The 12,432-nt window shown below is 37.3% G+C and overlaps 1 protein-coding gene across 1 annotated transcript in view; it reads right to left on the bottom strand.

Moving 5' to 3' along the window:
* ADGB (androglobin) overlaps positions 1-12,432 on the bottom strand; it is a gene marked incomplete at its 5' end in the record, with an annotated part of 93,777 nt that overhangs the window by 67,278 nt on the left and 14,067 nt on the right. The window contains 6 exons of the mRNA XM_083348724.1: positions 1,563-1,737; positions 2,859-2,953; positions 5,963-6,091; positions 7,987-8,186; positions 9,222-9,308; positions 10,454-10,593. Of these exons, the coding sequence (XP_083204850.1) occupies positions 1,563-1,737; positions 2,859-2,953; positions 5,963-6,091; positions 7,987-8,186; positions 9,222-9,308; positions 10,454-10,593 (826 nt within the window). The remainder of the gene's footprint in view (positions 1-1,562; positions 1,738-2,858; positions 2,954-5,962; positions 6,092-7,986; positions 8,187-9,221; positions 9,309-10,453; positions 10,594-12,432) is intronic.

Raw genomic sequence — 12,432 nt, 5'->3', positions numbered from 1 at the left:
GGAGTTACAGGATCAAATTCTTCCCAGATGACGTCGACAAGACTGTCCATGTCTTGTTCTTCCATCTCAGCCCAGTTGGAGTCCAGACCAGTTCGAATCCGAGCGATTTTATCCAGCAGATATTGACCAAATTCCTCGGCTCGACCCTGCAAGGGTTCCTCCCTCACCTCTTGGTTTAATAGGGAGCGAGTCACCCTGAACAAGGCAGCTGGGCGATTATCTGCGGACGCGATGAGGGTGGAAAAGTAGTTGGATTTTGCCACCCTTATCGCAGCGAGATAAGACCTGGTGAGGATTCTTAGTCGCAATCGGTCGGATTCAGATCGACTGGACCTCCAACGGCTCTCTAGGCCCCGTCTCCGACGCTTCATCTCCCGGAGCTCCTCGGTGAACCATGGGGCTCGCTGGGATCTGTTTCTTGTGAACAATTTTGTAATCTTCCACATATTTATCCTGTGTTGCATATAATGGAGTAAGAATGGCAATGTAGCTAAAAAGAACTTAATAATTTGGTTGCCGATCCTCTTCCAAACTTGTAGAAACAAACTCAAGGTTATTGACTGGCTAATGTTTTCTTTCCATTTCCCTTTCTGCTCCACAGCCTGCCATATGAAGGGATCACAAAAATGCAAACACAAAAATATTATCTCTTGAACTGCATGTTACTAGAAAAAGACAGGGAGATATATATGTTATTTATAGCTATTGATATAAGCATTCTATTATTATTTATCTTGATCCCAGGGCCAGCTCAAAGGATTCCTAGTGGCCCTAGCCTCTGGTTGCTGCTTATGAATGCCAGATTGGTGTGTACAAAATCTGCCCTTGTCCACAATTTGATTATAGAAGATGGCAGTGACATGGTATGCATAACTGAAACCTGGATGGCCTGGAAGGGGGTTGGTGTGGGTGTTTCATCCTAGGAAGATTTTCACCTGGTTTCCAGGCTTTGTATCACCACGATCCCAGAGGAAAAAGGGGTGATGGTGGCTATTATCCTGTGAAAACCACTGAGGGTTTTTAGAGGATCTACTCCATGGATAGTCAGTTGTGAGACCCTCTGGCTGAATAGAGCCCATGCAAACAAAATTGAGACTACTGTCCTCCCTGCAGCCTAGCATCATCCCTATTTGAGCTGATGGATTCCATGGTTAGGTAGATGCTAGAGTTTCTAAAGATGATGGTTCTTGGGGAAATTAACCTGCCACCTGTGACATTGAATCCAGGGTAACTCAGGAGTTCATGGCCTCCATGGCAACCGTGGCGCTCCAAATAACAAAGGGCCCAACACATATGGTGGGGGGGATAGGTAGTACGTGATAGATCTGTTTTTTTAGAACAATTGATCTGGCATTGGAGAACATTACATGAAACATAAAGAATGGTTTTAAATCAGTATTACATCCCTAAAGCAGTAATCAAAATACATTTTTTACATTTTCACAAACAACCATTTTGATTCTCAAAAGGAAATCTTTGTGAAACCATGAGGAAAAAAGCAAGACTATATATCTGGATTTATTCTTAATTAGAAATAAAACTCAAAGGCTGAAATGACACACCTTGGGGTTCATCTGTCACAATTGTTTCCTTTTTCTGGCGTATAAGTTTCCACCGAGGTACAGGTGGTGGTTTTGGTGAGGCCACTAAGGGACCTGACCTTGTTCTAGTTATCAGTACAGGATGGCTATAGATGTGGGAAAGACCATATTGTCGTAACTTTTCAGAAGAATCAGCCTGCAATATAATAAAAGCAGCTTGATTATATACAAAATGCAAAGATATCTTCTCAGGAAACATTTTAATATCGACTCTGTTATAAGACTCTGTAGAACGAGTAAAAACTTGTGCTAAGATTTAAATCTGAAGCAAGGAAACATCTTATTAATATTAACAGAATAATAGAATAACAGAATAACAGAGTTGGAAGGGACCTTGGAGGTCTTCTAGTCCAGGCATGTCAAACTGCTGGCCCACGGGCCGGATGCGTCACGCCAAAACCACACACACCCCATTGCCAGCAATGGGGAAAAAGTCCCTATATGTTGTGCGATGTCACATGACATCGTGAGTTTGACACGCCTGTTCTAGTCAAACCTCCTGCTCAAGCAGGAGACTCTATACCAGGGGTCAGCAACCTGAAACAGTGAAAGAGCCACTCAGAACCGGTTCCCTCACAAAAGGAAAAACTGGGAGCCGCAAAAAATGTGTGTGCATGCGCCTACATGCGCGCATGGGCAGAACAGGGTTTGACTGAAGAGTGGAGACAAGGCGAGATATGCACCTACCCTGCATATTTGAATTGATTGGTTGAAAGTTTTTAGTCCCACTTTTTTTTTTTGGGACTGCACACGGCAGAGGACTGGGAGCCGCAGGAGATGGCTGAAAGAGCCGCGTGTGGCTCCGGAGCCACGGGTTGCGGACCTGTGCTCTATACCATTTTAGACAAGCAGTTGTCAAATCTCTTCTTAAAAACCTCCAGTGACTTCTCCAAGATCTGAGAGGCTGCTACAAAGAAGAAGAGGGTTAACCTATTCTCCAAAGCACCAGAAGGCAAGACAAGAAACAATGGATGGAAACTAACCAAGGAGAAAAGCAAGCTTGAACTAAGGAGACATTTGATAATAGTGAGAACAATTAACCAGAGGTTGTGGCTTCTCCATCACTGGAGGCTGTTAAGTAGAGACTGGACAGTCATTTGTCTGAAAAGGTATAGGGTCTCCTGTTTAAACCGGGGAGGGGGGGGAGGTTGTTGGACTAGAAGACCTCCAAGGTCTCTTCCAACTCTGTTCTTTTGTTATCTATTATAGTTATTGTTATTAATTTATTCTTAAAAGGACAAGTATATAAATCTTTACCATTTTCTCCAATATGAAGATCTTTTTTTCAGGTACATAAAGAGGCATGTAGCAAGCATACACCACCATCTGCGGCTGCAATGGTGTTGCAGAACCTACAAAGAACCCATTGAATATATTAAACAGTATAAAAGAAAAGAAATAAAGTTGTAGGTAATAACATAATATGAACTGATAATATCCCATGTTAAACATGGTGCTCTTAATGCAAGAATGAGAAATGGGATATGTTTCAGTTAGGTAACGTATCCTGAAAAATATCAAGGAAGCTAGCTCAAAATAAGTAGTTTTAAAGTCTAAATAATAATCTGTTACATTTAAATTGTTTCGATTTTATTCAAAGAGAGCTACAATTAGAAATATTTAATGTAATTGACTAATGTAACTACCTAAAATCAACACATATTATTTGGGGTTTTAAAAATTAAATATGTACATCTCTCTCTCTCTCTCTCTCTCTCTCTCTCTCTCTCTCTCTCTCTCTCTCTCTCATTCGGGTTTTTCCCCACGTAGAATTGGAGGTATCAGGGCAACGTTTTGACAAAATCTCATCCGTCATCCTCAGGCTGGTGACTTCAGCTTCGTTGTTCTGGGAGAAGTGTGTGATAGTGGCTGTTTTTTCTTCTTTTTTAAGGAGTATACGAAATCTCATGCCCCACCTGTCCCACCACATACATCGGATGTACATTGGACAGACCAACAGAAGAATAAGTGCACGCATTGAAGAACACAGGAACTCACTCAGAAAGGGAGAACAAACCTCATCCCTGTTCCAACACTTTAAAGCCACGGGACACGAAATTGATTTTAAAAAAACCAGAACTATCGCCAAAATTGAACATTTTAACAACAGAATAATCAGAGAAGCCATCGAGATAGAAAAACGCCCCCACAGCATGAACAAATGAGATGATACCTCTCGCCTACCAGCCATTTGGAAACCCGCCTTGATTGACAGACGAGTCCCAACCACCAAGAATGATACCAGACCCAAACTCATGATAACAACACATGACATCACCACCACACAACCATTCAAAAAGCAAATCCGAACCCACAACGATAACGACACACAACCACAAAACAGAAGCCTAACTACAGCTGCAACATCAGCCACTTTAAACCCCTCCAAACCACACAATAAGCAAACTAACACCCACTATAAAAACATGGCACCACCACAAACACGGAGCCGAACAAAAGCAGCAGAACTCACCAGTTCAGGTCTAAGGCTGGCAGCTGAGACCAGCCCATCCACTCAAAACACATCTCCACCCAATCAGAACACAGCTAACCCCCCACCCAATCAGAGCACACCTCCACCCACAGACCACACCCCCTCTGGCAGTTTAAAAAAGAAGAAAAAACAGCCACTACCACACACTTCTCCCAGAAGAACGAAGCTGAAGCCACCAGCCTGAGGATGACGGATGAGATTTTGTCGAAATGTTGCTCTTATACCTTCAATTCTACGTGGGGAAAAACCCGAATGACCAAACACCCGCGAAAACCTCAGAAAATATATATATATATATATATATATATATATATATATATATATATATATATATATATATATATATATATATATATATATATATAGAGAGAGAGAGAGAGAGAGAGAGAGAGAGAGAGAGAGAGAGAGAGAGAGAGAGAGAGAGAGAGAGAGAGAGAGAGAGAGATGGAGTATTTGTCAAGGCTTTTTTTGAATACACGTTGCTAATTAACTCTTTCTTTCCTGTTTTTGCCTAACCCAAGACTATCCCCAGGATATAGTCAACTTATGACAGCTCATTATTTGTGTAAATTATTCAAATTGCTAATATATAGATAGATAGATAGATAGATAGATAGATAGATAGATAGATAGATAGACAGATAGTAATTTTTTGTTTACTTTTTGTCAAATTTCTATTAAATTTTAAATTGTATTTTATGAATAACTGAAAATTATTGGCTATTTACAACACCTAGTATCATTGATTTTCTTCATAATCTTTTAAGCGGGTCAAAGCTGAAGAGCAGAGAAAAGTGACACAAAGAGAGTAACAAATAACCAAAACCAACAACTTTAATCACAACAAGCAGAGCAAGACCATGCTGAGGAGACAACTTAGCTAAGTAGAAGCAAGATTGAATGGAAAATAAATCTCCAGTGTTGAAAGAGGAGACGGCTTACAGAATCCAAACAGGGATTTCCTCATAGACGTTCACCGTAAGAACAGCATGTCAATCAGTAATTAATTGTATTGTATTTGTATTAATTGTTTTAATCAGTAATTAACTGTATTTATAGTTTTAAAAGTTCTTCAGAACACCATGTAAAATGAATTCTGGGTCAATATCAGATTGACTAATGTTGAAACAAACTGTGTGAAGTACCTGTGTTCAACTTTTGACATTCATTTGTCTGAAAAAAAATTTGTAGACTCACTGAAGTGAGGAAAAATATTTCAGTTCCTTATCAACCTTGAGCCATTTACCGCAGTTTACTGTGCCTTTTTTGTAGCCTACAGTCTCTGTAAAGCTGACAGAAACATTTTTGCCCCTTAAAATCTCCCAAACTCTCCCAAAATGCAAAAAACAAACTCCTGCCATGCTTTAGGATGAGAACAGGAAACAGGCTAGCACTCTGATTTTGCAGTGATGTATAGAAAGTAGTGCATCCCACAGAATCTCACTAATGATATCATTGTGGTGACTGATAATATGGAAAGAGAATCTTCATATTATATTCTTGTGACAGAATTCTTCATATTATATCCTTGTGATATAAACAAATAACAAATAGGTAAATAAATGCACATTATTGGTAGGGTATTATCTTTGCTAACTGGTTCTGAGAAGGAACCAGTAATCAAGGCTTGTAACCATGAATATGAGCTGAAAGTATGAAAAGCAAATAATGGTCAGATAACCTGTTACTGATCTGCCCCTGACACATAAAGCAAGAAAGATTTTATCTGACACTTATAGACATTTGGAATTAGAGCTCAGATTTCAACTGTAAATACTTCTGCTAATTTATGAGCTCATATACTTTATAATCTCACTAAAGCTTTCGTAGCCAATGCACATATGTCTAAAAAGGTTTATAATCTTACCATCAAGAAATATCTGAAGAGAACTTTGAAAGTCAGCAGACATTCGTGCAGAATGAGCAGCTGGCTTAAGTTTATCCTTTTCACCATCTTTGCTTCTTTTCTTTCCAACTTCTTTTTGATCTGACTTTTCTAAAAAAAAATCAGTAGACTAACGAATACTACAGTACTTTGTCTCAGATTATAAAGCAGATCTTGTCTCAAACAATAGATAGTACTGAAGAATCTCAGCTACCAAAAATTCTGTTTCTATTTCTGATAAGCCAAAGATTAAGGACAAATAGTCCTCATCTTATGACTATAATGGTGCCCAGAATTTTTGCCCTAAATCATGATGGTCATAAATTCAGGTTTCCAAGTGACCAGATCTGATTTTATGACTTTTTTTGTAGCAGTTAAGTGAATGCCGTGGTCATTAAGTGAATCTCTATATTCCTATGGGCATTTTATACCGGAAACTGGTTTCCAAGTGCCTGAAAGGCAGTCATGTGACCATGGAGGTAGGTGCAGCCATTGAAATCTGTAGCTGGATTTGTAAGTAGCTTTGGGGAGGTCTGTCATAGTTTTGAATGATTGCTAAGCAACTGGTTGTTAAGTGAGGACTACCTTACCTAAGGAAGTCCTCACCTAAGGCCACAGTTGAGTCCAAAATTTCTCGTTAAGTGAGTTTTGCCCGATTTTATGACCTTTCTTACCACAGTTGTTAAGTGAATCACTACAATTGTTAAGTTAATAACATGATTGTTAAGTGAATCTGATTTCCCCATTGACTTTGCATGTCAGAAGATCACAAGAGGTGATCACATGATCCTGGGACACTGCAACTGCCATAAAAATGAACCGGTCGCTAACCTCCAAATTTCGATCATGTGACCATGGGAAATGTTGCAACAGTCCTAAGTATGAAAAACGGTCATAAGTCACTTTTTTCAATGCAGTTGTAACGGTCACTAAATGAATGATTATAAGCCGAGGACTACCTGGAAAACAAAATTCTAGCAATTAGAATGTTAATAAATCTTTGCTGTTCCGATTTTCTATACCCTATCCCAGGGGTCGGCAACCTCGGCTCTTTTATGACTCGTGGACTTCAACTCCCAGAATTCCTGAGCCAGCTATGCTGGCTCAGGAATTCTGGGAGTTGAAGTCCACGAGTCATAAAAGAGCCGAGGTTGCCGACCCCTGCCCTATCCAAATGTATTGCAGAGACATAGAGATAGTAAATGAGAGAGAAAAATGAAGGAAAAAGTTATATTTCAAGTACCAGGTTTCAGCCCTTCAACGTTTTAAAAATAATAACTAAAAATAATTTGGAATGACCAACAAAGTGGAAGCAACTGAAGATGATTTACCTGGAAAATCCCTTATTTTTTTAAAAAAAATGTCTTCAATCAAAAATTTTACTTCCTGTATTTTAAACATTTTTCAAAGAAAACTCTACACTGTTGCAGTAATACTCTTCAGCTGTGATTCAGCTGAATTCAGCTGGGGATGATAAGCTTTGTCTACTCTAGGAAAGAGCATAGCTGGTAGTTTCCATGACCTTCGTGCAGACATATATGCGTATCTTTAATGTAGCTAGAAACAAGAATGAGCTTTTTTTTCCTCCAGAGCTAAATGTATGCATTATACTATAAGAAAATATTATATTGTTGCTCTTAAATGGAATAGAAAATAATAGTACAATACAATAGGACAGGAAGGCAACAGCTAAGATGGCAAACAACAAAGATGAGATTTGTTTGAGCATCAAAATATTTTATATAATGTTTGGGGCAATATATTTCAAAGGCTGGCATATGTATACCTGCTGGCATTTTTGGAAAACACTGATTATCTTGAGCTTTTGCAATCTGATTCAGATTTGGTCTAGGGACAGAACTGGCCATGTTAATCCTGATAAATAATTTGTGGGAAAGATGAGTGTAATTCTGTTGTACCTGTTTTATCTCTCGGCAATATAACCTTGTTATTCTTCTGGTACTCTTTCATTGTGTGTCTGATAGCGTGGACAATTTAAAGCATACCTTTCCCAGCTTTCTCAGCTTTTTCTGGTTTTTCTTGTTGTTTAACAATAGGCGTAGTATCATTTTTTATCTCAGATGCTTTCAAATCCTTTTTTGCATCTTGAAGTGACGATTTGGATTCAGGAGGTGATTCTTCTGGTAACTTAAATTCTGGCACAATGTCTCTTATGAATTCCCAGATTTTATCCAAATATCCAGATCTTTAAAAATAATAAATACAATATATTTTTGAAATAATGCCTATTGTTAATTTACTACAAATATATTAAACCCCTGGCAGCTTGAACTTTTTGGGCTTGGGGAATCTGATAAACTGTTTTTAAATAGTGAAAAAAGAAAAGCATTATACTTAGCTAAAAATTAAGAAAATGATCAAGTTAGCAGAACTGACTAAAACTCAGATATATGTAAAATGAGCAATACATACAATAAAATATAGCTTCTACATATCAACACAGTTACAGAAAACTATAGAATTAATTTCAAATTGATTCAATTTACCATTATTTAGCAAGTAAAAGGTTTAATTTTTAAATAATCTTTTTTTTTAAAGTTACCATTATCTTATATATTAAATATTATATAAATAGCAATAGTAATAGCTTTACATTACATTCCAAAGAAGACAAGATACTGTGGAAGACTGGATCCAGTCAAACATAATCAGAATAATTTGACAATAACTCTTCTCTAACTTTTAGCAACTCATATTACAATTTTCAAAATATGAGGAACGTATGTTAAAATCATGGACTTTTATATAAGTTGTCTTTGTTCTCATTCATTCATTCCTTTTATATAGTCAACCCTCTGCCATGTGACTGCATATTAAAACACTCACAATATAAACATAAGATAAAATAAAAGAATAAAACACACTGTCCTGGGCATAAAACACCAACCGTATATAATTACAATGGACTCATACACTTGGACCTACGCCTGTAGAAAGAACCTAGTTTTAAAGGCCTTCTAAAGGCTCACAGTGTCAAGATCATCTGACTCTTGGGGAAGGAGCATGATTCCCAAGCCACCGCAACAGAGAAAGCATGTCCCCTCAGTCCTTTAAAATGGCAGTATAGAATTGATGAGACTCAGAACATGCCAACCCTATCAAAAGTTGTGGGATCACGGAATTTTTACCCAAGGGCCCGATGATAATAAGTACAAAATAATTACAGAGTACAGCACATGCAATAATTAAAAAGTATATGTTAGAAAAAAATAGAACTTACTGGAGAGGAATAATTTCTGGTATCCATCCAGTAAGTGCATGCAGAACTGTAAATTCTCCTAGTTCCCTTTTTCCAACCTCATTGATACTATGAAAAATAAAAGATGTGACAATTGACATATGAATATTCTATTCTGTCTGTATCTCTTCATGTTCTGTGACAACCCCAATCTTCCATATTTCATACACAATCTTTTAACCCCAGAAACTTTACAACCAACAAAAATTTATTTCTTCCATACTGTAGTTATAATAACTTAAATGTCTATGTTAAATCTTTTAACATAGCACACATCTATATTGCTGAACATCTTAGATTCTCATAGGTCTAAATAAATCAGAATAGAAAAAAGAACCAAAAATATTAATCTTAAAATTTAAGATTAAATCTTAGACATAGATGTGGTTGCAAAAAAAATCTGGGAGATGTAAAATGAGGACCCAGATTGTTGGGGGCAATTAAGCTGACTTTGTAATAATGCCGCTTGGGGTGTGTGTGAAAGCCCCTAATAAGCAGGCATATACATAGAATGAAGGCTACTGCTAAGCTTGTAAGCCGCCCTGAGTCTTCGGAGAAGGGCGGGATATAAATGGAATTAAAATAAAAAAATAAATATTGTTTGGGGCACATGAGTTGTGCTTCAGAAATGCATGGAAAAATATGCTAGTATGTTTGATTTTTTTCAAAGTAAGCATACAGCCATCACCCTGACAATGTGGAATCTAAATATTGCAGCTGTAGCACATATTTTTTCATTGGTGCCTTTTACTTTGTATGGTTCCTACTGTTTTATATAGTTGTTATATAACAATAGCTAGCATAGATCAAGTTATGCAGTTAACTTGCTCTAGCATTGTTTTAGTACTCTTCTGTTTAATAAATATGCCATTTCTTCTAAACAGAAGAAGGTTTGAAATTTAAAGTGCAACTGGATCTACACAAATAGAATGAAGTGTTCTACTTCTTTATCATCCTATGCATTGCAAGAAATTTAGTACTAGTATTTCAAGAGGTGCTCCAAATATGTTTGAGTAATGGAATTAAAAATTTGAAGAGTTCCCCTAAGGCTGATGTTTTTGTACTAATATATTCTATCGAAGCTGGGAAGCTTCCAAGGTTTAACAAAAGGTTCAAGAAGATAATTAGTTGATAAATTCAGAGCAAACAAGCATCCTCTCTGTATTAAGTTATGGCTTTCCTTCTTTTTTTAATCTCAAAACAGGAAAACATACTCATTATTTGCTAATTTAATGATGGCTTTGGATAATATCAGTGGCCAAAGTTCAATTTCACATGTTGTGGTTGGAAGCAGCATGAAATTGTCTTCGCTGAAAGGTATACTGTCATCCACAATGATCTTTCTCCAACATCCCTAGAAAAAAATGAAAATCAAGTATTATGCGGTAGTAATGAAAAATAGACTCATTTCAAAAATATGCGTGACCTTCTCAAAGGTTGACGCTCATTATAATTTAACTAGATAGAAAGAACAACATGAAAATTCAGTGAAATACATGTATAAAACAGATGTACAATACAGCTAGTAATTTAAATATCATTTGCAGAGAGGGTACTGATGAGTTATCCTCAACTGGCCACAATCATGTGTCTTTTACCATGGCAAAAATATGCTTTTATATATCACTAGCCAGCACATTCTCTTGTTATAAAGCATAACAAACAAATTGTTTGCCATCATTTTTATGGCAACTGAAATATAGTGACAATGTGGATATCAGCATCCCTTATGACGGGTGACTAAAGATGACTGTTTGGGTACTTGTATATGTGCTAGAAGGAAGTATATAGAAAATGACCAAGAGTGCCCAATGGAACTTGTGAACGTTATTCAACTAACTTAGTGCTGGCTTTTTTCCACAACCTTACTGGTATTATGATAATTGTACTTTCTTCTTAGCCTCTCCCTATACTTCTTGCCAATAAGATACTTTTTCTTAACAACAAAATTATTTCCACAAATTATACTAATGGAAAGACATAAATTGAATCTGTATTCAATGTATTCATGCATTAGGTAAAGGTAAAGGTTCCCCCACACATGCGTGCTAGTCGTTTCCGACTCTAGGGGCCGGTGCTCATCTCCGTTTCAAAGCCGAAGAGCCAGCGCTTGTCCGAGGACGTCTCTGTGGTCATGTGGCCGGCATGACTAGATGCCAAAGGCGCACGGAACGCTGTTACCTTCCCACTATAGTGGTCCCTATTTTTCTACTTGCATTTTTACGTGCTTTCGAACTGCTAGGTTGGCAGAAGCTGGGACAAGTAACAGGCGCTCACTCTGCTATGTGGCACTCGGGATTCGACCCGCCAAACTGCCAACCTTCTGATCGACAGGCTCAGCGTCCTAACCCACTAAGCCACCGTGTCCCTTCTATTCATGCATTGCCACATGTTAAATAAGCTTTTCTCAACTAAGGTTCCAGAGAAGAGATCATGATTAAAGAAAAAATAACCAGCATTTTTTGAACATTGTTAGGGCTGATAGTGGTAGAAACCTTTATGCATCATGACTCACATGGCCTGCTCCTTTGCTATTGTTCTCTACATTATAAACATGAATGGTGTGAGAATTGAATTATATTGTGAAGTTTTTGTAGTTTTGTGAAAAATAGCTACAGATATAGCAATTGTTTATGAAGGGGTTCCCCAAAACTAAAAATCATTTCAATGGTTTCTCCAGGACAAAAAAGGTTGAGGAATGGTATGTTACACAGAGTTGGTATTTTCCTAAGCCAGATGTAGTACAATAAAATAGCATAAGAAAAATAATTGGTCATTTTAAAACATTTAATAGGACTAAAATAAGGAGGCTCTATGTGGAAGGTTATTTCAAGAGACTCTACGATTTTATACTGAAAATATCTGTGACACTTTTTCCTATTGATTGTGCTACTTCTATCTTTCTGATTACAGGAATGTATGATAATAGACTACTGGACTACTCATGATTTTCTGAAACATGTAAATGTATTATGGCTCTGATGCATTATAGCAAACACTGCAAACTAGGGGTGTGTAAAACATTCAGAAGGGAAGAAAACTTCTTGCCTTTTCAAACCAACAAAACAGATGTGCCATGCATTTGAAGTGCACTTTTAAATGCATGTTTTTAAGGTTTACTGTAAAGTGATCAAAGTAAAACAATCATATGTAAAACATATAGTATATCTAGACTTTATTCACTTTGGATTAT

The sequence above is a fragment of the Vipera ursinii genome (genome assembly GCF_947247035.1).
Source record: "Vipera ursinii genome assembly, chromosome: 1".
Lineage (NCBI taxonomy): Eukaryota > Metazoa > Chordata > Lepidosauria > Squamata > Viperidae > Vipera > Vipera ursinii.
This window is presented reverse-complemented; position numbering and strand designations above follow the sequence as displayed.